The 26,935-nt window shown below is 37.8% G+C and overlaps 1 protein-coding gene across 1 annotated transcript; it reads right to left on the bottom strand.

Moving 5' to 3' along the window:
- Positions 1-2,217: 2,217 nt before the first annotated feature.
- Positions 2,218-24,980, bottom strand: PEX2 (peroxisomal biogenesis factor 2). Its single transcript, XM_066332550.1, has 2 exons — positions 24,869-24,980; positions 2,218-6,748 (listed from the first exon to the last, which is right to left on the bottom strand). Exon 2 carries the CDS (start codon positions 6,726-6,728, stop codon positions 5,814-5,816), a length of 915 nt encoding a protein of 304 aa, XP_066188647.1. The 5' UTR covers positions 6,729-6,748; positions 24,869-24,980; the 3' UTR covers positions 2,218-5,813.
- Between the last annotated feature and the right edge of the window lie 1,955 nt (positions 24,981-26,935).

Here is a 26,935-nt window from a genome sequence, read left to right on the forward strand (position 1 = left end):
CCTATGTTCTTCTTCAAAAAGTAAATCTAGAACATCATGCTCATGAGCAGCTCCTGAGAAAGCAAGCATTGTCTCTCTGTAATAACGGAAAATCAATTACATGCTTTTCCTTGAATGTCCCCTAACATCTTTAAACCATGAGTTAGTAATAGCTTAGGTGTAAGAACTGACCATTTCACTGTGAAAAGCAACTTCTCACAATCATATGTATCTTAAGAGAGTTTTATGCCTGAAAATTAATTAGTGGAGTTAATTTTAAGAATTAACCAAACTCTTTTATTCTTACATTCAGCAAAAGTTGAGTTTGATTGCTACAATCTTTTAATTTCTTTTAGAATCTTGAGACATTTCATGAGTTGACTGTTATTTCTTTTTTGATCCTGCCACATATTTCCAGGAATAGCTGTAGGTGACTGGAAATGTGCAGATATCTACTCTTAATGACTAATGCATTTTGCATTTCTGCAGCAAAAGCTGTTTTGCTGTGTATGTGAAAAACAAGTGCCATTTTCTTCATACATCAAATCTTCATGTCCTGATACCTATATTGGTTCTGCAAGCATGGATAATGCACCAGTTTTTCTTGGATCAATTTATATTTAGATGAAGTTGGATTTTTGTGTCACTAAGCAATGGTACAATGAGCAACCTGCACTTTTTTGTGCCTTGCCACTCTACTACCTTTGAAACTGTTGCAGGGTGACTGCCCTTGCTGCTATCAGTCACAAGGATTGTGAAAGTATGCAACAGAGGCACCGTGCTGCAGGTCCAACTATACCTTCTGCAAGGGCCAGTTTGATTAAACCTGGAGACAACCAGCCAAACACAACTGAACTGTTACCCTATTTTCCACAATGCATGTAATAGAAGACGTGCCACTTGGCTAATTGCCCATCTCATGTTTGCATCTGCAGCATGCTCTGGTCTTTCAAGCATTGCTTTTGGAGAAGAAATACCACACACAACTTGTCCACTTAGTATATGAAATGAACAGCACTGAGTGCTGTTTTTTCATACAACAGGCCCTCTGAAATCCTCATGTTCTTCGCCCTGCAGCCACATTCATCTAGAGTTCTGATTCTCATGTAGAGCACCTGCCTCTAGTTTCGCCCTATTTTTATCCTTTTTTTATTTCGATACAGACTAAATCAGGGATAGGTTGTTATTATTGTTAGTGTAGCAGTCAGGGAGATTTTGAATCCTTTATGAAAAGTATCCGGACAGATATGAAATGAATGGCAGCACACCGGCCAACTTTATCATATTTTGCACCAGTTTGTTCTCTTAGGACACTGAAGATCAGAGATGTATGCAGCTAAGGATTTTGTACTTATTAAAAACTGCCTGCAAGACATACAACTACCTGAACCAGCTGTTGCACAGGTCTGTCCACACCTCTTATCTGAAATAGATCTGCATTTTTGCATGCAGATCAACAGACAGTTTAAGAATTCTAAAACCCCAGGTGTGCTCTAGAGAACCGAAAAGATGACCAGTTGGCTTTAGCAGATGCTCTACCAACATGCTTGTGCTTGTTTGTGATTCATCTGGGGCCAGCCTGAGAGAGACTCTACCCACAAATGTCTTTTCTTTGAGTGATATTTGGCTACTTTGCCAGGCTTGTGCCAGCTCCTCGCTTTGGAAGTGGACTTCCCTGGAATGACAGAAACTGAAGACTATGGCAACAATTTAGGTGGATGTTTTAATGTTGTCAACACGTAAAACTATCTTGGGAGATTGAAGGCAGCTGTAATCTATTCAACAAATTCTACTAAGAGTTCCTCTGAGGAATATGTAAAGGGTTGAAGCACCATTTTGAAACTGCTTCTGCTGTTTTGGTTGTATGCACTGTGACTTGCAGCAGCTCAGGCTACCATACCGTATTAAAGGCAAATGACCATCAGTTTTATTATGTGTCGTGGCAATAAGCACAAACCCTATCCTTGCCCAGTCATGCCACAATATTCTCTTCTCAGTACAAGGCAACACAGCTTCCTAGCAAACACACAGTGAAGTCCAACAGCTATGACTAATGTGCTCAAAAGAAATGTGAAAAAGATAATTTGCTTAAACCTAAAACTGAAGAAAGTTTAAAAGAGAAGTCTAAACTAGTTTCTCACTTTGCATTTTAATTGCAAAGTATGAAGTCACCCACTGAGTAAGAAATAACCACCCTTTCAGAAAAACTCTTCTAAGAAAAAGGCAAACTTCAGAACCTCCTGTTAAAAAGTATAATTTATTTGTCAGCTTGGTTTTCATAAGAATGACACATCCTAGATAACAATTGTGTTAGTATTCTCAAGTAAGAACAGTATTGTATCTAGCAAATACATATCTTTCTTCACATTTTCTCTTTACTAATGCTGAGATCATCCTTGTTCATATTTCACGAAAAAATAAGTATTTCCAGGTAAGGCATAAATCAAATACTATCCCTCTCACTTCTTTTACAGAAACTCACACTTTTAAATCTTCTATAAAACTATTTATATAAGACCTCCCTTAAAACATACAGAGTAGATGGAATGGTGATGGTTTGTGGAAGTAAAAATCAGTATTCTCCGATTTCTTTCATCTGAATGCCACCTGAATCGCTCCTTGTAGCAACGGGTAATTCTCATTCAGATGTAGAAATGAAAAGTTTTCTAGTACGTTTATTAATGTAATTAATCTGTTTCACTTATGCATTCTTTTTTTCATAATGAAAACGTTAGTGTAGCTTTTCCTTGAATGTCCCCAACAGAGCACAAATAAAACTGGTAATACAAGGCTGTAACTCCTATCCAAGACTGAATAAAAGTTTTGGTCCTTTAGCTTCCTTAAATTCTAAGCATTTATCCTTTTCACTGATGCACATACACCATTAGAATGCACTCAAAAGTACATTTTAATGGTAGCTGAATACTAACCCCTTTTGTTTAAAGATACACATTCCAAAACAAATTTTACTCCCCCTACTGCAGAAGACAGACCAGATGTAGCATGTCCTTTCTTAGAGTTGAGTTTAAACCTGAAAAATATAACGCTTATGAGGACAAATTATCAAGGTAATTAATATGTAAAACTAATTATCCTTTAATTAGTCTACAAATAATCTGATTTTTCCTGTAATATCTTCAACTAAGACTCTTCTGCAGCTTATAGATCACAAGACACAACAAAACAGAATTAAAATATTAAGTGTATATTTCACTTTAAAGTGCTTCAGGAAAATGCTGAATATTGACTTTGAAGTACTAAAAAGATAAGCTGGTAGCAAATACTTTTTCAATATTCAAGCTGGAACCCTGGCCTCATTAATCCCAGCTGCAACTACATCTGAGCAAAGGTTTTACCATATGGGAGATTAAAAAAAATCTGTATCTGACATAAACACCCATTCTTTTCCCAAACCACCTACTTGTGAGACCACCACTACCTGTGAGATGCTTGTTACCTGCTTACTTCCATGGAAAATAAAAGAACTAACCCCCCATCTTAAGATCTGGGATCTCAGGGTAACGAAACTGTTGATGCCACAGGACACTGACTTTACAAACTTTGTTAATGCTATGGGCTACAAACCCAACACAGTGATGAGGATATGCTACAGAACTAGAACAATGCTCTGCTATCATAAGTCAGAATAAGTTAAGTATTAAAAGTTTAATTCCAGAAAAAAACCCCAACAGTAAAGTGCAATATAGCAGAACCAGCAGAAAAGAGCTGTACAACAGAGGTACTAAACTGCTTGAAACAGGTTTTGTATCGATAATGTAGCAGGGATGAAAAACAAGAATACAAACTTTACCTGCATGAAGCTGCAAGAGACAAAACAAACCCCAGGAATTTCATACAGCTTACCCATATCAAACAGCAGGACAGAGGGAGGTGGAATGAAAAAGGAAGATAACATTCTTTAATATTCAGGAAAATGAAACATTTCTAAATAGGAAAGAAGCTAACTCCTATATAAGAACGACATGACACCTAGCAGAGGCCAATACAGAGAATCTAGGCTCTTTTGATAAAATACTGCTCTGAGACTTCAGAATAAATGAAGAGTCGACAGTAAACAAAGGCCTGCTATGATTGTAAATGACAAACACTGGATTTTGGATGCCGGCAAGTCTTAATTAATAAACATAGTAAAATACTGAAGTAGCAAAAATGCTGATGTATCTGGAGACATTAGATCACCTTGAAGTCAGGGTTGCCAATACATTTCTTTGGGAAAACTATTAAGTGATGTGGAAGGACAATTCATACAACATTCCTTCAGGATCAAGAAGTAACTTCAGCATACTCTCCAAATGACTTGTCAGCTTTCATACTCTAATAAAAACACATTTGCACCTGCTGGTTCTAATTGTAACGGCAAATAACAGAAGTATGGCAGGCTGCTAATAAACACATTTGACAGCAAATAATATTGCAGCACAGTATCTGGAAGCATTTGCTCTAAAGTCTCTGTTGACTCACAGTAGCAGAATTAATGACATTTTGGACTGCCCACCTGCTAACTATATCTAATTACATCAGATGAAAGCACTGTGTGTCACTCTAAAGATCAAAACCTAAAATTTAAAATCTTCAAACAAATAGCCTAGTGCATTGTTCTAATCAGGATGTAAAATGAAGAATGTAATAAACCATTTCATAAAGGAGATCAAAGATACTCAATCAGCTGTTATCCTGCTATTTTTGGGACTATTGATGATTGCCAATCAAGAACAGAGCCACCAATAAAGCTATTTATTCGATTTAACTGTATATGTTTTTAACAATTTAAGATTCAAAAGAGGACATAATGTATTTTTGTATAATGAGGACCTTCTGGATAAGACTTCCTGTTAAAATAGGATTGTAATTAAAAAGAAAATAAGCTTATAAAACTAGGTTGAAGAGTAAATGGATAAAATGTTAGAACAATTAAAACATTGCAAAGCCAACTAAGAAAGAAAATAGTGAAAGCAAAAAGCAGGAAATTACCTATTTTAAGGTATCAACTTTTACATAACTGTGTTTCATCTTCTTCTGTGTGGAAGTGTACTCTGAGATTTGGCACCAACCTTGACCACAACAAAAAAAACTTGAATGACAATTCCTACAGACAGCATCTTGTGAGCAAACAGTTTTTTTCAGTGTCTCTGACTCAGAAGAATGTGGGTTACCCTGAACAGTTGCCACATTCCGATGGATGATGGGTTTCATCTCTCAGTTTCTGAGGGAAGAGGTGGAATGCAATATATATGCAGTTGAAGGTTGGAGACATAGTTGCCTGAGAAAATTAGTTGTCATCTCACAAAGGTCTAGAAGGTACACTGTTTTGCTTACATCTTCTTTATACCTTTTTTTTTTTTTTTTTTAGTGTAACATCATACTGGGAATTCAAATTTAAAATTTAACATTTATTCTTTAGGCACGAAATGAACAACATTTCCACTAAATCCATCTAGTAGTTAAAGTGGTAATGGCACTGTGTCTGGGTAAATTAAAGATTGCCAAGTCAAAGTTTCCCAAGTGCCTTATTCAATTAGAATATTCTAAACTTTCCAAGTAAAAGTTCTGATTGAACCTGCTGAGAATGTTGTTGTTCCTCCCACACACCACCCAGAGTAAATACAGCTACCTTCCCTATACCTGCCCAGTGGGGTAGGGCATTACGGCACTGTTACTCAATAAAAACCTAAGATCAGCAAAAATACATGTTACAGTAAATTACAGAGTCTCCAAAGCCATTTTTAAGCAGTCTGCTTTCAATAATTTCTGAATTCTTCCATTAATCTCTTCAATACACATCATGTACAGTGTAAAACTAAATGAACCTCATATCAGACATGCAATTCTGTCATTTCAATTTTATACTTCAATGGCTGAAGATTGTGTACCTCTGAGCCACATTTAGGACATGTAAAATACATATCAAATAAAAAGTTACTTTTAATACAGTAGTAACAAAAAACATGTGGACAGCCTATGGTATGTGGCATGGTAGGCCATTCCCCACATAATGAACATTCCCTGCAGTGAGCTGCTAATGTGTTTTCACTATTGGAAAGACCTGCAATAGGCAAGCACCAAGAAGAAATCTTTAGTTTCAGTTTCTGTACATTAATGAGCGGTAGCAGATATATCAAAAATTCAGCAAAGCCATGCCATAAGAGCTCCCTGTTCATGTATTCAAATCCTATCTGACGAACACTTTGCGGCTTGCAAAAAACTGATCTAATTCCTAGAATGCGCTCTGTAAGTGTTGCGAATGTTCCTTTGCGAAGAAAAATCAGAAAATTTACAAGTCCACAAAGCTTTAGAAGTCCAGAACCGAAACTAATAAAGCTCTTAATTTTGCAGAAAGACTGCTGTTGACAATTGCTAAATAAATCATAACACCTTTCTTCCAACCATCTTCCACCAACAGTGAAAATTAGATACCATAACTTCTGATGTTTGCTCAGAGGTTGGTATTTCTCTGTCTGAGATAAGTTATTCTTGTACTGAATATTGAGAATAGCCTGTCCCACAGTTGCGTTCTTGGAATAGATAGTGAATTTCCATAATATAAGACATAAAAATGCTTTTACTTCTGGTTCAAAATGAGCCAACATCCCTGGTTTAAATCCATGAAAACAGCTGGTAAACTGGGACCACACTAGTTGTTCCAGGGCTTTGTTTAGTTCAAGAGCATCAAGTTGACTTATTCTGAGCACAGCATTCACACTCTTTTCATTTCCAATGCTGGAGGCCATTTCTTCCCAAAAAAAACTTCCTAGAAATAAAACACAGATTTTAGTATAATGGCATATTTCCTATTTCCATTTTTATTAAAGACAACAAACTTGTAGTATACCAGCAGTAGACCAGAAACAACAAAGTTCTCAGAATGCTCTATAAATATGTTATTAATATGCCACAATTCCTTTCAGGAAGCTTTACATTAATATAAAATTAGCATACATTTAAATGAGTTTAAAATCTCTTTTTTTAGAAGAAATTATCCTTGGCTATTTCTCACAAACAGTTAACATTTGGTAATAAAAAACTGTTCAACATCATCTAGATAGTCAGAAAAATCCACAGACTTTTATATATACACACATATACATATTAAGAAATATATATTTTTTAAAATTATTGCATAATTGTCATATTCAACTGAACCTTAAAATAGATCAGAAAGAAGAACTGTAACACTGTATGGTGTTTTACGGAGAAACAGGGAAAATGAACATACTAACCAATAAATCTGGAAAAGAACAGTAAGGCAGACAAAGTATTGCCATATGAAAACTTCAACTGCCGCAGCTGAAAGCAAAATCTTAGAAATACTGACAAATTTAAGAATTACATAAAGATATGGATGAATATTAAGGTGGGAAAGAGTAAAATTTTCTCAATAAATGCAGTGAGTTGTTTGGAGAAGAATCATATGAGATAAAAGAAATATTCAGCATTCAGACATAAATTATTATACAGTACTTCACTGAAGTCTGCATATATTTTCTAGAGTGTTTTTGACAGGTGTGGTATTGTGCTACTTGTATAACATTTCCATGCAAGATGACCAATATATACTAGCAACTTCCAACAAATGCATACTTTTGATCAAGCATCATAGAGAAAAATAAAAATAATTTTTTAAATTGCTTCTTTTAAATGTTGTTCCATCTGGAAGTCTGACTGAGAAATAAATGCAATAAACTGCCAAACAAAATACAGGTAACACCTCAATTCTGGGGTAATCAATTTTTGCTTTCTTTTGTCAACAGAAAATACCCCAAAGTGATTCAGAACTGTTTAAAGACAGTATGCGGCATATTTGAGTTTCTAAACTAGTTTCTTTGCGTAACAGACCTGCAAGGAGTTCACAGCCTTCTGGAAAAAGTATAGCAAGTAGTGCCTCAAATTCTTATTTATAAGAGAAAAATCTTATAACCATACAAGATTACTGTGAGTTAAAGATGCTGTAGAGGGTCTTGGTAGCAATGATTATTAATAATGCCAAAAATCCTTCAGACAAACAAGCATGTTTGCTGAAACAGAACACCCCAGAAGTTTTAAAACACAACATAAAACATCATCTGTGGTTTTCCTACTGTTTTCCATATTTGTAATTAGTTATCAGTGCAAGGGAAGATGACTTTGTCCTTAGTGTAGGGCGTATAACAGTAGTTTCCAATTGACTAAGACTGCTACATGGGTAAAGCATACAACAGCTCCACTCAGGTTTTTTTTAAAACTCCTCCTTCCTTATTAGCAGGCAAAACATGGCTGAAGGTAGTGTAAGGCCACCTCCTCTGGGCAAACCACTATAGGGTTCATTGCATGAATGCACAATAGCTAGAAAAACCGAGATACAAAGGCTGTGTACCCAAGCCTGTCTCCCTCACACTTAAGTCTTTTCTGTAGCAGGAACCAAAGCAAAGCAAAAAAATAAATTTTCCAGGATAATCCAAATAACTTTCTTCTTCTAATTTATGACCAAAGGGTCAATTCAACCCCTAATGGGCTTTGCTGCATGACTTCAAAAACTCCAGCACCAATGACCATCCACCCTCCTATCCCTCATCTTTTCACACCACTACCACTTTAGAAACCGTAGCCTTTGATAACCATCTCCTCTGGAACCTGTCACTGGTTATCCACTCATAACCCCTAAAAGTCTAACGTCTTCTTCACTTTGTCTTCCATTCATTTCACTTTGTTCTACTTGTTTCAGGGTTCTATATAACTCCCAACACACAAAACCTCCTTTAAAAATGCTTAAGTTACTCAAAAGGGACATCTTATCCAACAATTTCCTTGATCCATCTACTAGGAGTATTTTCCATCAGTTCAACCATCTTTTTCAACAGTTTTTTATTACTGCAAGGTGCTATGTGCAATTTCTATTGTAGGTTTCTCATAAATAAGAGAGGTAGACTAAATATTTACAATTTTTCCCCTATTATAGCTATATTATCTAAAGAAATCTGAGCAAGTGAGGAATGAGTCATCACCAACTTTCCGAAGACAAAAGAAAATGTGTCAATTTCATGGATCATAAACTACACATAGGCTGGGAGCCAATACGACTGCACACCTACTTCGAGAAGGAGGATGTGGGGATTCTGACAGGCAGCAAGCTGAACACAAGCCATCAGTGCATCCCTGCAGCACATGAGCATGTGTATAGCCAGCATACTGAAAAATGTGCATATTACCCTCCACTTGGCATTGGTGAGTCTACACCTGGGATACTAAATTCAGTTTTGCCTCTTTTCTATGGACAGTTTAAAAAAAAAAAAATCAACAAACTGGAAAGAGTCCTGTAACTAATACCATCACAGAACCCCAGGTCCTGATATATGAGAAGAGCTTGAAGGAACTCATTGTTCAGCTTGAAGGACAAGGCAGCTAAGAAATGGTTTACAAATAATCTTCTACTTCCTAAGGGTTGCAGAGAAGATTAAGTCAAAGTTTTCTGTGAGATGCAATGAAAGAGAGGCAACTGTGTGTTAAGTCACTATATGAGAAATTCCAATTGGACCCAAGGAAGTTGGAACCTTTTGTCTACAGAAACTGAAATCTCCATCCTCAGAAATTCTTGAAACTTGACTAAATTATACCTGAATCTACCTATTTTAGCAATTAATTTACCCCGTATTTTCACAGGAGAGTAGACTAAATGCTGTAAAGATCTTCTCTGGGACTTGGAGCTTGAGATTCCCATTGCCTCCCTGCAGAACCTAATTGATATTTTTTTCATGTTCGTCACTGTATACAGAACTGTATTTGAAGGAAACAACTTCATCGAATCTGTCAGATTGCACTGGAACTTTGTACACAGAAAATGGGAACCACTTCTGAGACAACACGCCTGAGCAGCACAACTACTGTTTGTTAACCTTTGAAATTTTGCCGAATTTATCAAGTCTTTTTAAAAGAATCAGAATCAATACCATACATACTGTTTAATTGTGCCGCGTTTAATGTCACTTTCTGAATTACTAGCTATGAAATTGAACTTTTGGTCATGTTTATACAGGCTGTATGGAAAAGGAAGAAAACCAAATAACAATAAGGATGCTATCTTTTAAATTACGCTTGTAACATAGCTATGTAAAACTAAAAAAAAAAAAAAAATTCTCTTTTTGATGAACAACTAAGTGTTCTCAATTCAAGCAATACATGTGGGCATTGTTCGGAAGTTCTTTCCCACTAAGAACATTTAAAGCTTGCCATATAGGCCATGGCTGTTAACTGGACCCTGCAAGTTACCTAAAGATTATATCCATATACTTCTGATTTTAATGTGTAAGCACATTTCAGTGTACTTAAGTGCTCTCTATACATTATGCTTTCTTCTGAATTAAGATTTTATTGCAATTACAGGGAAGATATTTACTTCCTATAGACAAATATTAAAAGGGACAGTTTGAAATCTGCATTGTCCTATGAAAATGTCTTCAAATGTCCTATGATCTGAATAAGAGCAACAGTTTCTTTGAGAGAAGAGCCCTAAATTTTAATCTCAATTTTGCTATGGTAGGAAATCTTCCTTTAAAAATTACTTCTATACAAAGTTCTTTCAGAAATGTGCTGTTTTTCAGTTTATATTGTTTTCCCAAACAGTAATACTACAGTAGAAATAAATGAGAACTATAGCAGCTTAAAACTAGATAAAAACATACACTGTAAGTGCTAAGACTTTTATCTTGAACTTTTTTTAATGTTATTTTTGCATTCTATATTTTGCTGAGCTACACAGAATACAGAGAATGTTCATTTTCCTCTATGTTTTTATTCATTTATTTTATTAAATCCTTACTGTTATAACTCTTTTATTTTATGTTGCTTAAAACGTAAGAACTCAGAATCATAGACCTGATAACAAAACGGACAGGTATCAACATTCAGATATATAATGAACTTGATGTGTGATGAACCTTTTACATAAATACTCTTTAAGGCATAAGAGTAAAGACTGGTACTTGTAAGGTTCTTTCTTTACTTTATACTGTCAAAGTTATTGCATAGAAAAAAAAATTGCCTGGCAGAAAAAAAAAAAAAAAAAAAACCAACCAAAACCCCCCTAAAATGTTCCTTTCTTGAATGACCTATATTTTGCCTGTTTCGTCTTTTTTTTAACCAACAAATAAACATTCCCACTTGTACAGTCCAAAAAAAAAATACTGTATATCATGAAGGAAAAAGGAATTTCTTCTGGTATATATTAGTGCTGTTATTGAGCATTGTAGAAATTATGAATGAATATATTTTATTTGGAAACATGTTATTGACAGAAATCTATCAATAGTAATGTGAGTATTGTCAACAGCCTGTCAATATTAATGTAATTATAATTAAGGGGATAACATGGATTTTAGCTATAATACCAAGTAACATCTCCTGCATGGCTGCTATCAATACAAGCATTATTATTGACCTGTTCTGGGACTATCAGTACAAGATGTATTACCATCAGGCATATTTGTCAATGCATTCTGCCCACAAAAAATTCTACATTTAAATTTACAGGTCTGTAAACTTTGCCTGCAGAAATATACAAATGCAGGTAACCTCTTGGGTGCCATTTTTTCCACAGGGCTTTTCTATTGTGGATGAGTAATCAAAGGGTTTCTATCTCGGAGCTACTGCAATAAAATTCCCTGCTTTTCTAGCATAATCATTAGATGACAAATAGACATATATGCAGAAGCCTCAAAATAATTTAAAGTATGATCTGTCAAATCATGTTTTGAGAAGTACAATAAAAAAAATTATTAAATTAAAAACCAAAATATGTTCCTAACAGTTGGTGGCCAGTCACTAGTGGTGTCCCCCAAGGATCAGTGCTGGGGCCATGTGCGAGTCAGCCTGACCGGGACACGCACTCACCCTGAAACCAGGAGCCTCAAAGACTTGTCACAGTCACCCTCACTGCGACAGGGTGATATTAACTCCTGGTTAATATCTTCTGTGATGATTTGGATGAGGGTCCACCATCAGTAAATTTGCAATATCAAGCCAGGAGCATGTGCCGATCTGTTGGAGAGTAGAAGGACTCTGCAAAGGGATCTGGACAGTCTGGACAGATGGGCCCAGTCCACGACATGTATTTTAATAAGTCCAAGTGCTGAGTCCTGCACCTTGGCCACAACAATCCCCTGCAGCACCACAGACTGAGGACAGAGTGGCTGGACAGTGGCCAGGGTGGGGGTATGGGTTGAGAGCTGACTGAACACAAGCCAGCAGTGTGCCCAGGTGGCCAAGACCATCCTAGCCTGTAGTGAGACCAGCAGGAGCAGGGAGGTCATTCTTCCCCTGCACTGGTGAGGCCACACCTCGAGTGCTGTGTCCAGTTCTGGGCCCTCAGTTTAGGAAGGACGTTGAGACGCTTGAGCATGTCCAGAGGAGGCAAGGAGGCTGGTGAGGGGCTTGGAACACAAACCCTGTGACCAATAACTGAGGGAGCTGGGGATGTTAAGCCTGGAGAAAAGGAGGCCCAGGGGAGACCTTCTGACTCTCTACAACTGCCTGAAAGGTGGCTGTAGCCAGGTTGGGATCAGTCTCCTCTCCCAGGCAACCAGAGACAGAATGAGAGGACAGAGTCTTAAGCTGTTCCAGGGGAAGTTTAGGTTAGATATCAGGAAAAAATTCTTCACTAAAAGGGTGATTTGGCACAGGAATCATCTGCTCAGGGAGGTGGAGTCAGCATCCCTGGGGTGTTTAAAAAAAGACTGGACATGGTACTCAGTGCCATGGCTTAGTTAATGAGGAGGTGTTAGGGCACAGGTTGGACATGATACTCAAAGATGTTTTCTGTGATGCTCAAAGATCTTTCCAACCTAGCTGGAAATTCTGGGAACTCAAAATTACATTTAGGATGCATAATTAGCACATCCACTGACTTCACTGAGTTTGTGATTTAATTCTTTTACACAGTCTCTTCTGTGCAGATAAAACATGTACTCTAACACTGTACTTACAGAGAGATGGAATGGACTATAAGAGACCACCAAATCCTAACACAGCATGAACACAGGCTCAAAAATATATTGACATGTGTTTAACTACCAAAAAAGCTAATTCCACAGTTTTTCTAAGTAGTCTGTTCCATTGTTTTATGACCCTAATAATTACAAAGACTCTTTTTCTTATTTTCAGTATGAAACATGTTTAGTATAAATCAGGATGGTTTTCATTCCATAGCAGAAATCAGGAACAATGAAAAAAATTCCATTTTGCTGCACCTTCTCAAGAGTAAAAAGCAGCAAGGTATGTGAGAGGACTAACTACTCACAGAAGACTTGCCAAGCTAGACAGTATTTGCTTTCCTAAAACATGCCTGGTATGATCCTCTAGAAAAAACCAATCCAAACCAAAAACACAAGTAAAATCCACAATAAAAATGACAACTTTTTTTTTCCCCAGTAGCAATTTACCTTGAGATCTACTATATCTTCATGTCTTTTTCTCTCATTTTTCTATCTGAATAATTATTTCCTGCTTTGGATTAATGTATTTTGAGTTTTTCATGTTAAATGCTTGCATTGTTTTTCATCTTGTTGATTTTACACTTTCCAAACTCATCAAGAGTATTCTACATTCAGATCCTATCTTTAAAACAAAGGAAAAAAGAAAACCCTAAAAACTTTCAACCTCTCTCCAGCTTTTTTCATCAGTAACTTTTCTAAGTATGTGTTCTCTTCCATCATCCAACTCACTAATGCCTTTTCATCTTGACAGGGTACTATAGATAATTACTCTGTAAAGGCAATCTTTCAACTTGATGCTGATAACATCAACATCTCATGGAGACAATACTGATACTATGTTTCCCTAGCTGGCTCATGTAAGGAAAAAGATTTTATTAAAATCAAGATCTACTGTACCTAAAGTTTTCTTCTTACTAAGCTTACTTTTCTTATTTAGAAGAGAAAAATACTGAGGTTTCTTACAAACAGGTTTTCAGCAAACCATACTGGTTGTTTTACCATCTCTCTTCTACACATCATTAGATACAAATTAATTGCTAAACTATTTACTCCTGAACCTTTATTTGGAATCAAAACTGACAGTTTCAATAATTCTCTTTACAGAAGAATAAAGAGGCACAAAACCAGATACACACAAACCCATTTTGCTGGCTATTTCCACCCTCTGGGATATTAAATAAATAAATAAAATCAGCAGTGCCTAATTCCTCAATCATTCTAGGATGAATTTTATTAGGATTTGCCACTTGAGCACATCTATATTAAGATTCCTTAGGCTATTCTTTCTGCACTTTGGTTCCACTCTTATTTCCTGTCCAAGATTAATTTTATGAAAGTAGCAGGTCACAATATATCTCTTTTACAAAGTATGAAGGAAAGAATCAGTCTTTGAAAGTCTGTTCCTTGTTCTCCTTTCTTATTTAATAACAGATCTAGGTAATGGACTTATCCCTTCGTGCCTCCTTTTACTCAGAATTTTGGACCCTTTCATTGATTCTTTTCTTGTGCTTTGTAAATTGAAACTTATTTTGTTCTTCAGAGTCATTGATTTTACTCTTACATTCCTATGCTATTCATTTATATTCATCGCTAATTTCTGCCTGGACAACTCTTTTAATTTCCAGGCCATGGAAGATTTCTTGATACAAAGTCCCTTTTAACATTCACTATTACTATTTTAGGTTATTATTATAAACTATCTAAACACAAAGAAATAACAGAATCTACATTAAAGGTAACAAGTTTTCACCCTTTTCAACAGCCAAGTTGCCCAGCACCGAGATCAGTGGTCTAAGCATGGGGAAGCAGTACATAGCGTGAGCATGCTGGAATCATCTTCTCTTTGGAGATAACACTAACACTAACACACAGCCCCTTTTTCCCTCAGGAGCTACCATACATTTGGTATTGTGCATTCAACATTGCCATAACTGGGTGTGTGTGAAAGCAGAGAAGCAAGCCATAGCCTTGGTTCGCTATCCCTCTTGATACCTTTAAGTTAGGGTATCAACAGATAGCAATGAAAACTACATTTCCACCCATCACAACAATGTTAAGATGATGTGAAGTGTTCTACTCTTTTCTTTATGAAAATGTATAGAATTCATGTTCTCTTTGGGTACTCTCAATAGCAGAGGGTATTTTAGATATCAATTTAAAAGAAATAAATTTTAAAGATGAGAAATCAAACAATATGTATTCAGTTAGTTTTAAAATCTTCCTTTACACCAGCTCTCATAACACAGAACATGGACCCCAGCTGCTCAAAGCCTCATGTCTCGCCATTAGTTCTCATCTCCTTCTTGCTTATCAAGTGCAGAGAGAAATATCCTCAGATCAAAGTCTAATTGGGCACCCCAACTGTGTTGTCTCTTAATCACTGTAAAATTAACTTATCGCTATAGCACTACCTCAAATAACCTTAAAAAAGACTGATTTTGTATTACTGTCTGGATTTCTATATACTTAAGACAAATACCTATCATTTTCTAAAGAACATAAATTGATTCTTTAACTGTTTGGAGTAACTATTAACACTAATTGAAAAGTCGGTAACACACAGCAATCACAGAAACCGTTACTTATTTCTTATATTCCTGGGAGAAAGGACTATTTCTCAAAATAGATGAATTCAAGGAAAACACTGAATAACTGTGTAACAAATCAATCCCATAGATAAAATTAAGAATTTTATTATGGAGGTTAAGTGAGCAACAAGTAAATAATCCCAGAATCCTAAATGCTACAGTTACATTTAAGGTCCAAAGACCAAGCACAAGACAAAGATGCATTCAAATCACAGGCTGCTTTTCCAATTTTAACTCAGTAAACTTAAATTTCATAAAATGAGATACAAGAGATTAGCCACTGCTGAATGCCTGGAGACAGCAAGGAAACATGACGATAGCTCATTGATTTATCTTCCATAAACTACCTGCCAGAATCAAAATATTAGGGCTTCAAGTTACAAAATCAAAACCAGCTCAGAAGAGCCAGAATTGATACAACAGTAACGAAGAGCAGCAGGAAAGTGCTGCACTGTTAGAAGTTGTACATCAGTCATTTCTGTCAGCATTTGATGGAAACTGAAAATCCATCAGTGTAACACATCCCCTCGATGAATGCTAGCAACCAAGACTATTACTGGCCACTCTTAAAGATATTCTGAATGCTAAAAGCTTCTTCTGACTTCAGATAAATTTGTCATTAGTCAGCACTCTTAAAAGACAGATTATTAGATCCAAAGAATCAGATCTGATAACTATCTCATAACAAATAATTAAAATACTACCTTTTAAAATTTGTGATGCTAAATTCAAGGCTATAAAATCTCAAAGTACATTTGTATTCCACATAGCATAGAAGCCAGAGACAGCATCACACTGCCAACTTTTTTGATATGCCCTAATTTTCATTTATTGGCATAAACAGGAAGATGTAACAAGCTAATGTTCCATCACTATTATTCTTAATCCCATATCCTTTTTCTCTTCCTTCCTCAACTTATTTCCTCTTTTGTCATCCTCTTCCTTAGTACATCAAATTACAAATTAATCTCTAAAGGGACGTGTCAGCTCCACTTATAAATTCTCATTCTCTGTTACACTAAATGAAATCTAGCTGTTGTTCCTTTTAAAGCAATCAGTGATAAAACCCTGAAAGTGTAAAAACCAAAGTTGCATTCTAACTTGAAGATTTCCAAAAACCATGGTTAAAAATCTCTTGATCTAGATGCTGAGCAAAATATGTGCCTAGTACACAACAGACTCTCTTTTCTTTGGAACTAGGTAATGGGAACTATTTGGAGAAGTGCCTTACCTTTACTGTTGATGAACTAAAAAGATGAAGAGAAATTTGGCTGAATTAGTTGAAGAGAGTGGCAACTGTGATGGTTACCTGGGAAGAAATAGCCCCTTGTAAGGAAGGGCAACATCTTTGACTAAACCAGTATCAGGAGGTGTAAAAGCTAAGCAAAGCTGAGAATTAAGTTAATAATGTAGGTCTCAACTGCTGATGTGATCAACAAATGACCGTGAGACATCTGTTTGAGTATTTGAAGACATTCTGGCTGTGATGTTCTGGTAAATGGATGACAAAGTAATACTGCAATGCACTGTGCAGCAGTGAAAAGAACAAAAGGCTTAGTAAATGTGCCATCTTTTGTGTAAAGCAGGTGAAATATCACCTGGTGGCAGAGGTATGCAGTTCCATTTCAGAATGGTCCAATGACAGAACATGAACGTACAGTTGTGGCCACAGTGAGGGCAGTTATAGCCATTACTCTTCCTTTGCTGGTTATTGTTGCTTTTCTGAAAAGTTGATCTTATACCTCATGATATACGTAACATCTGCATTTCATTGTTGTAAGGGCATTGTATCTCATACCACCTTATTTGTCAAGCACTGTGTCAACCCATGCCCCTCCTTACATTTCTTCCATTCAAAATTACCCAAAAAGCAAACAAAAAGTCATCCAACTTAAATTCTCATTTCACAGCTCCGTGTCTCTGTTCTGCTCCTACCTGTCTGCTTCATATGAGTGGATCACCAGGTACGTATGGAGATGCCAGGATGAAGATTGAGAAGATACATACAAGAGATTCAGAAGCAACATCTGCTCTATATACTCTGATACAATTTACCACAGATGACAGAACCCTGCAATTTTGCATTAAACACTTTACGCTTATCATTTATGAAACACAGTCACTGCCCAGATTTTATTCCAACTTTCTTCCTTTTTACATACATATGCATACCAACTGCACAGTCATGAATATTCAGCAATATGCAAGTGTAACAATGCTGATCCAAGTACTGCACTGCAGGAACGGAAGGTCCTTTAACCTTTTATCAGAAATACTTACTAGATGAGAATGATAAAATCTGTCCTAAATGCCTAACTAAGTCATAATTAACTTCTGTCCACATTTGTACAAAAAGAGGAGTCTATGTAAAAACAGTGTTGTTACAGACTGTATATATTTATGATTTGCTAGGACCAATGAAGTCTTGCATCAATAAAAAGACAAAGCTGTTCACTCTATGTCTTAAGCTTTGGCTTTGCACTATATGGCATAACTTATAATTGAATCTAATTATAATCAAGACCTCTCAACTGGTGTAAGGATAAAGAACAGTACCTTACCTGACATATGTTTTATTTTTCAGGCTTGTGCTCTATAAAAACCTAAGGTAATGTAATTTTTGACAGCTATAGTCACTCTCTCCTATTTTCCTTCTACTGTGTTCTGTCCTTATATTACAGATTAGCACCAGAACTTATCTGAACTTCTACTGAATTGTTTTTACATGTTGAACTGGCAAAAGCCAACCCTATTCAAACTTTTTTCCTTTTTTTCCTTCAGATATGTACACAAACAGGTCACCACAGATTCAGATAAGACAGATGCAGTACCAGTAAAAAGAACAACAGGGTCAGGAGCAACAGGTAATTGAGAAACCAGCTGCCTTTCAATCTCAGCATCATACTCCTACATCCACCACCACTCAACGGCAAGACAGACACCCAAGCTTTTTGATTGACTGGACTTGAACTGTTCTTTCTGTCTTCAAGTTCAACATGCTGAACGTGCAGGCAAAGCACCACAACACTGCAAATATAAATAATGAAACTTCTAGCTGTCTTTCAAAAATAAAAAGAAAATAATTATTCATACAAGTCCAGTGGAGGATTTATTCCGACTTGTGAGAGGCTACTCTGTTTAAATAAGTAACACTATGTGATTCCTCCCTACTTTTAGCTCTTTTCATTTGTACTTAGAAACATCTGGAATACACAATGATTACTAGGGGTGCTTGGGAAAATTTAATGTGTTCAGTGTCCCCAATCCTTGACGATTTTATTACTTGGTAATTATGGGAACTTTAGGCACACAAGGGAAGACTGATACACTTCCACCACACTTCTCCTCAATCCCACAACTTCATTAGCATTTTAGAATCAATTGAATGGCTGCATACATGTATTACAAGTAACAGTTTAGAAGAGTGATAATAATTTCCTTGCTAGCCAGCCTGAGCTGTATGCTGTTACAGCTTCTGAAATCCCTCTGCAATTCCAATGTGCATTTCCCTTCATGATTTAGTTATGCCCCATAGTGTCATAGCAATATATTAATTTCCTTTTCGGGTAAAGTTTTTCCTCCTTACCGAACCCCTCCTGTGATATTTTTGTCTGCTTCTCTGCCTAAAGAATAGATATTACTTTTGAATACTATTATTTTAATGCATTTTTTCAAGTTTTCTTAGAATTTAAGTTTTGATTAACTCCTTTCTTTTCTAGCCCCACTCACAATACTAGCAAGAACCGAGGGGAGATAAGGAGTGTCAGAGACAAGATTTTTAGGGAAATGGTTCCCAGGCAGCTACTGATATAAACACAATCAATACTAGCAGAATTCAACCTCCTCCTAAAGGTAAAAAGCCTCCTCAAGTCTTCCCTTGCAGGAGAAGGAAGTGCCCAGACCCAGCCATAATCAATCCTGAATTAAGTTTTGCACCATTGCTGTAATTTGTCTTCCTTCCTATATTGTGTACATCTTCTTTTTCCTCAAAGTTCTTAATTTCTCTTAATTTTCCCCCTTACGCTGAAAAACCTGAACTTAGTTTCCTTTTCAAAAGAGTTTGAAATAAACTCAAACTTCTGAAGTTCTTGCATTCCACCTCCAAACAAAAAAAAAAACCCCAACCTCCTCTCTGAGAGAGGCATGTTACAAATAGACAGCATCCTTTCCTGAAGATTTCTGTCAAGTTTAGACGTGAACTGATGACACTTTTAGCTGTAAGTTGACTGTATGGCCGCAGGAACAATTTAGCTCTTGAAGAAGTACAGCACAATCTGACTATGAGTCTACATCTTTTTAGCACAATACATTGGCCATTTGCAATGGTTTTTTTTTTTTAATTTGTTGCTTTAACTTTACAGGGAGTGTTATATAGCAGCTGATGTTGAGAGCCTACTTGTTAGTTAAAATGACAGAACAGAAAGAGTGCGACTCTCTTCAGCGGTATAAGTGAAAAAGTATGTGAGCTAATAGGTAAAGGAAAAGAGCCCAACTCTATCTCTAAAAAAAACAGACCAAGAAAACCCAATAAAAACCTCAAAACAGCAGAAGCAGCCTGCTTGAAACACCATACTGAAGTAAACTTCTGCAGTCCAACAGAAGGAACAAGTTGTAGTGGCTCTCCTCATTAACTGCAGCAGCAATACAGCCAGTGAGCCAACTTCCAAAGTACTATCATTTAGGTTGAAAATTTAAATTCATTTTCTGTATGCTCTGAGAAATTGCATGAATTCAAATGTTTTTCCTAGTTAACATTTGGGAACCAGACCTTGCTAGGGAAAAACTGACATTAGGGTATTCCACTGAAAGACTGATTTTAATTGACAAAATTATCATCTTCTAACTGCACACACTGCATCAACCAGATCATTAATGGAGATGTTAAACAGGGCAGAACACAGTATTGACCCCTGGGGTACAACAGTAGTTACCAGCTTCCAACTAGACTTCACACTGATTGCCATTCCCTGTGCTCCATCTGTTCTGCACGTTTTATGCTGACCTCACTATGTGCTCATCCAGCCCATACTGCAGCAGCTTCTCCACAAGGATGTCACAGGAGACAATGCTGAAAGACTGACTGATTCAAGTACCCCTTCCCTTGTTTGCCAAGCCATTTCTTCATAGAAAATTATCAGGTTGGTCAAGAATGGCTTCCCCTCGGTAAATCTATGCTGACATTTTCTTTAATGTGTCTTAGAAGAGTCTCCAGGATTAGCTGCCCCATCACCTTCCACCCTTCTCCGGGATCAAGGTAAAGCTGACCAGGCTGTAGTTCCCCGAGTACTTCTTCCTGCCCTTTCGAAAACAGAAGAAACACTGACTTCCCTCCAGTCTACAGGCACTTTTACCAGTTCTACAATTATTGAGACTGTCCTCACAATGATATCAGCCAGCTCCCTCAGCACTCAGGTTCATTCCCAGAGCATTATCTATGTTCTATTTACTTTAGTATTCTCTAACCTAAACCTATTCCAAATGTATATCATCCCTGCTCCAGATTTTTCCCAGTTTTCTACAGTTCCTGAAGGTCTTTGCCAGTAGAGCTGGAAGCAAAGGCGGCCTGCAGAACCTCGGCCACATTCCCTGTTCATTCAGCCATGAGACCACATTTTCCCTGGTATTCCTCCTGCTACTGGTGTATTTACAGAACAACCCTCACCAGACTGAACTCCAGGTGGAGTCTGACTTTCCTAATCACATCTATACATGCTCAGACACTGTCTCTATACTACTCCCAGGTAATCTGTTCCTGCTTCTGCACATGAACTTTTAATGTCTGACTTTTGTCATGAGCTCCTTGTTCAACAATGCACGGCTGTTGGCATTTTAGCCTGACTTTTTAACTGTTGGGGTGGACTCTCGAGCTCCAAGGAGCTGATCCTTGAGTATCAACCAGCTTTGCTGCATCCCTCCAGGGCCTGACCCAGGGGGATTCTTCCAAGTAGATCCCTGAAGAGGCCAGAGCCTGCTTTCCTAAAATCCAGCGCAATGATCTTTCTTTCTTATTCTTAAACCAGGCTCTCAGAAAAGCCAGCACTAATATCACTAACCAACTGAATAAGAAATCGATTACATTAGTTTCTGTCAGAGACCATATAGCTTAAAGGAAACATTGCTAAACTGGCACAAACACAGTGAACTACTTTATTGAAAAAGTTATTACCTAGAGAGTCTTAAAAAAGCCCTGCCTGCCCAAAAATCATTAAACACCTAAAAGGTTTAAGAAATAAGGTATCAAACATGTAATATAATGTATCTTATTCTTCAGTTAGACTGACATAGATTTAGAATGAATTTATTGGTAATATATGAAGAACATTTCTTATTAAATACAGTGCTATCTTTTAATGCAAACATTTAGTCACATTTCTTCTTATTATCTTAATTATTATTATTGGAGCCTCTCATGCTTATAAGCTAATTCAATGAAATTGTATTTATGTCTGAATCTTATCATTTAGTGTTAGCTGGACACAATTTATTTGTTTCTTTCCATCATCTTGATTGTTGTTTTCACTGAATAAATACAGACATTCCACAGCAACAACAGTGTTGTGGAATTTTTAAAAGCTTTGCAAGAGCAGGCCATTATAACCAATAGAGAAACAAAACATATGGATAGCTAGGTATTTAAATTATAATCTCAAATTGTTGCCCGGTTTTGTCTACTGTTTAATTTACTACTAATTTTCCTTCAAGAAGCTGTCCACCTCTTTCCTTCTTTGTCCCCTCCTCCCCTTCTTTTTGAACCTCATGGCTTTGAAACTACTTTCATAATTTAAAAAAAAAAAAAACCCAAAACAAACAACAACAACAATAACAAAAAAAAACCCACAAAACATTCCCACTATCTCACATTTTGAACATGTAATTAAATGTTTAGGGTTTCTTTCCCTGAAAGACCATGTGCTTCATTACAACATCCAGCTATACCTTAATATTGGATTCAGATATCACTCCCTACACTTTTGACACTTTATATACTGAAGAACCATTTATTTTACACCATATTCTTGGTATTGATACTATGTAGCCATAAACATGTTTCCTTCCTTCCTTCCCTAATATTCTCTAGGTAGCAGGTTTTAGCCATTTTCAAGACTATCACCTCAAAGTACTATAAATGGAGAAGATATAATGTCTTTCTTGACTTACACCACAGCATTTGATGTCAAAGAACAAATTAAGGTCCTTGGATTAGGAACAGTGTCAAAAAATATCAGAGTACAGAAATCACCTTTCCTACTCTATTCTATGAAGGGTTCAATCAAGTCTTTATATACTAATAACACCTAATTTTAACTATTTACTTAATTGAAACAACATTAATGGGAACTGATTTTTTTCATTTGCTGAAAAGGATGTTCTTGACAAAAAACCCCAACAAAGATAAGCCTAGGAGTTAATGGATGTAAACGTGGAGGCAAAATGCTAAGGAGAGTTATTGCAGTTGTCTTGGCCCCAGTTTATTGCAATTTCACAATATTCTGCACCCACTAACAAACATCCTCAATTCCGACTTTAAAAACTGCAAAAACTGCAAATATGTGTGTGTGTGTGTATATATATATATATATATATATATGTGCATATATAAAAGATTGGGGTATTTGAAATATTGGTATATACACAAACTCTCACTACGTAAAAAGGCCCAAACATTGCACCTCTTTCAGACTCTCCCCAAAAAATCCAGACTAGTAGGCAAGAAAGTGGGTTCAATATAAGATCCTTGCAAAATCTTCACAGACAACAGCTTTAAACATATTCTACCTTCCAATTCATAGACTCAAGTAAAAAACTTTATGATATGGAGAACACTACAATCATCATAGTAATTAAAAGTGTAAATCACAGAATCCTAGAATTATCAAGATTAGAAGAGACCTTTAGGACCATGAAGTTCAATCATCAACACAGCACTAACTCCTAAAAAGTATTCTTATAAACATCTAATGCTAGAGGCACTAGCAACCAGAGTAGACATTTCAATACTGACATGATCATCTATTTCTGTAATAATTTCCTGAAGAATTAAGATGTGTCAAATCCCTTCAGTACTCTTGATTATGCGCCCTACTGGTTTATTCAATTTACACTAAAAATTAAAAAGGAAAAAAAAGCCCTTTTAATGAGTTAATTTATACATCCTATAGATGTGAATTTAACCCCACAGCAAGTAACGGAAACTGATGACTTCATGCAGTATAAACAAACACTAAAAAAAAAAAAAATCCCCAAATCATTAATTTTTCCTTCCTTTAATAGCTTATTTACTACTCTAATTAAGTGCCAGCAATGACACTTTCAGTTGCTCTACTACTAATCATTAGATAAACTAGTCATGATGGACAGCCAAGAACTGAAAAACAAGCTGCTGCTGAGGAGGAACTGCAGCAGAAAGTTGAAAAATAATCTGTAGAAGAAAACCCTGATAAAACTGATTTTCAAAAAGAATAACAATAGCATTAGTATTAAAAAGAAAACTTTTTGAACAACTGTTGCTAAATTGTATACCAAGAAAAGCTCCAAAAAAGCTTGCTGATAACCAACTTCCAATGAAATCAAATGGCAAAATATTTTGGACTCAAATTTTAGAACAAACTTCACCATTTAGTAATACTTTTAATCATACTTCATCTTTGACCTTAGTGAACACCTCACACTGACAGGTATAAGATCATACGAGAATTATACAGTACTGTGGTTTCCAGTATGAACTACAAGCAGAATTTGTCTGTTTGTCAAAACACATTGGCCATTCAGAATTAATTCACGTTTGTTTTGTGATTAACCAATGGTTCGTTACTTACAGGCTGCACAAAACTGGATTAACAGAAAGTGGAACGGTGCCACCCTCATTTTTACGTTTCTTTGCCACCTATAGTAGGCAGTCAGAGAAATGACCCTTGAAGATTATAAATGTTTCAGTCTCTCAGGTGATATCAGAATTCAGATAATAATACCCCTCTGACACGACCTTATGTCCTCTCATCTCCGCAGAGGTCGTCCCCAGGCTCTGTCCCCCTTACCGCAGGCCTGGGCCTAGCTGGAAGCTCCGCGTCTCTGCACGCTGCGGCACCAGGAGGCTGAACGCCAGCGGGACTCACGGAGCGGGGGCGACCGGGGAGCACAGTTTTTACACAAGTTTTTATACGCAGGCCCCGCATGAGCTCCGGGGCCTCAGCCAAAGAGACTGCCCCAGCCTGCCGGCCCGCGGGAGGTGCCCGGAAGGGCTCCACCAAAGGCCATGGTCCCCGCAGCGGCTCCCGCCCGCCGCAGCCGCTCCGTCTCGTCCCGCCCCGCGTCCCGACTGACCTGCGCCGCTGCCAGGCCCAGCCCTGCGCCACTCCGCGGGTGCGCCGGGCTCAGCCTCGAGCCTCCGAGCGAGGCTCTGCGCGGACGGAGCCGCCTCGGGCGCTGTCCCCTCGGGCGCTGTCCCCTCGGGCGCTGTCCCCTCGGGCGCTGTCCCCTCGGGCGCTGTCCCCTCAGCCGCCCCAGCCCCAGCAGGGCCCCGGCCAGCGCCCGGCGCGGCTGCGCAAGAAGCGCTCCGGGACACCGGGACGGCGCGCGGAAGGGCTCTCCGCCCGGCGGCCGTGCCAGGGCGGGCCGCGCGCTGCTTGACTGACAGCCCGAGAATCAAATCAGGGGCCCGGAGTGAGGCGGAGCAGCCAATGGCGGTGGGGGGGCGGGGCAGCTCCGGGGCCGGTGGGACTCGAATGGCGGGGTTGCCGCTTGTGGCTCGGCCGGCGCCGCCGGCGGCTGCTGCTCGGGGTGGGGCCGCTCGTGTGGGAGTGAGGAGACTCCCGGCTTGGAGTTGAGGGCAGTCTGGGGTGGAGTCCGCAGGGAGGCGAGAAGCCTGTGGAGCGTTTGCGGGCAGGATCCGCCGGCCTGTGAGAGGAGAAGCAAGCAGACTGGGGAAAGAGCGTGGGCAGCAGCCTAAAAGCGCTGCAGGCAGTTGCACTGCTCGGTACGTGGTTGCTCGGTTAGTTACTGGCATCCGTAACTAACCGTCAGGTTTTCCCTCACGGCCTCGGAAGTGTTTTAGGTGATTCAAAAGCTATAATTTACTTGTATTGTACACCTCAGGTGAGGCAAACCGCACTGTGAAGTTGGCTTTTACTGTTCTGGCAAACGAAAGAGATCTCTATGTGAACAGCTTGGAGGAATTGTCAGTGTTTATTAAACAAAAGTTAAAGGATACTCAAATGCTGATTTACTTATTTCCAAGCCATAACTACATTTAGTTTTTACATATAAGCACAGATTCACAGGTGACATTAAGGGTTACGGCTCCTCAGATAACTTTCTGGCGTTATCTCTGCTGAGGCGGCTGAGGGGACATTCCATAGGCCCATATTGTTGGATTCTGTACTATTTTTTTTCTAACGCATGAGGAATTAGCACTCTGGGCTACCTCACAAAATGAAATGCAGATATTTATGAATATCAGGATCCTGAAAGAACAGTCTTGTCAATATTTGCATGTAGTTTTTCACAGTGATAAAGCAGTTAGGTAAAACAGATGCCTAACTTTGTTAGTAATGAGTAATTCGTCTTTTAGAATACCTGTTTGAAGTGAATAGGGTTAATTCACGTGACTGGTTTCACAGAAAGGGGATTAGATCTTTTTGTATGGAAAGTGCATTTTAAGCAAAGTGAGGTAACTATCTTTTGGGCTAGAAAGACTCATTTAATGGAAGGACATTGTAGTGGAAAGCTTATTACCGCTAATAAAAATCAATCACTCCCAAATATTTAAATAATCTACTATGTAATCAAGGTATTTGGGGTAAATTTTGATTTTTTTTTTTTTTAACAAAACCATGTAATAATTTACTTCTGCTGAGGAATAGTTAATTGAACCATGAAATTAATTTATTATCATTATTTAATCATTGTATATTTGAATTAGAAACAAAGGAAAACACTTCCTTGTGTGGGGCACTGTGGAGAGCTTATAATTTAAGATCTTGTGCAGTGAGACTTTGTGTCACATGGCAGAGAAAGGCAATAGAGGACCTGCAGCTCAAGAGCAAAACAAGGTGCTGTTTCTTGGTGGGGCTGATACTGTGGCTGTCTCTGGGAGCCATGCTTTCTAGGTGAGCCCTTGCCTCTGCTTTGACCTGGCCCTGCAGAGGCAGCTGAGTTAACTGTGTCCATTGCAGGAGGTCAGAACGAAAGCTTGCAGCGCCAAGTTGTCAATGCTTGGAATACTTACAGACCCTGGAAAGGGAAGTTATCATAGGGCAGAGCTGAACGAGTCTTAAATGTCAAGTGAGAGTTTCGACATGAGTTCTGGAAGCTGAGTTTCAGAATAGTCTGTGAGTAACTCTTGATGAAGACACCTTTTCTTGTTTCCTTCGGTTGCTGAAATAAGCAGTA

This window comes from Sylvia atricapilla, chromosome 1 (assembly GCF_009819655.1).
Source record: "Sylvia atricapilla isolate bSylAtr1 chromosome 1, bSylAtr1.pri, whole genome shotgun sequence".
In the NCBI taxonomy this organism is placed as follows: Eukaryota; Metazoa; Chordata; class Aves; order Passeriformes; family Sylviidae; genus Sylvia; species Sylvia atricapilla.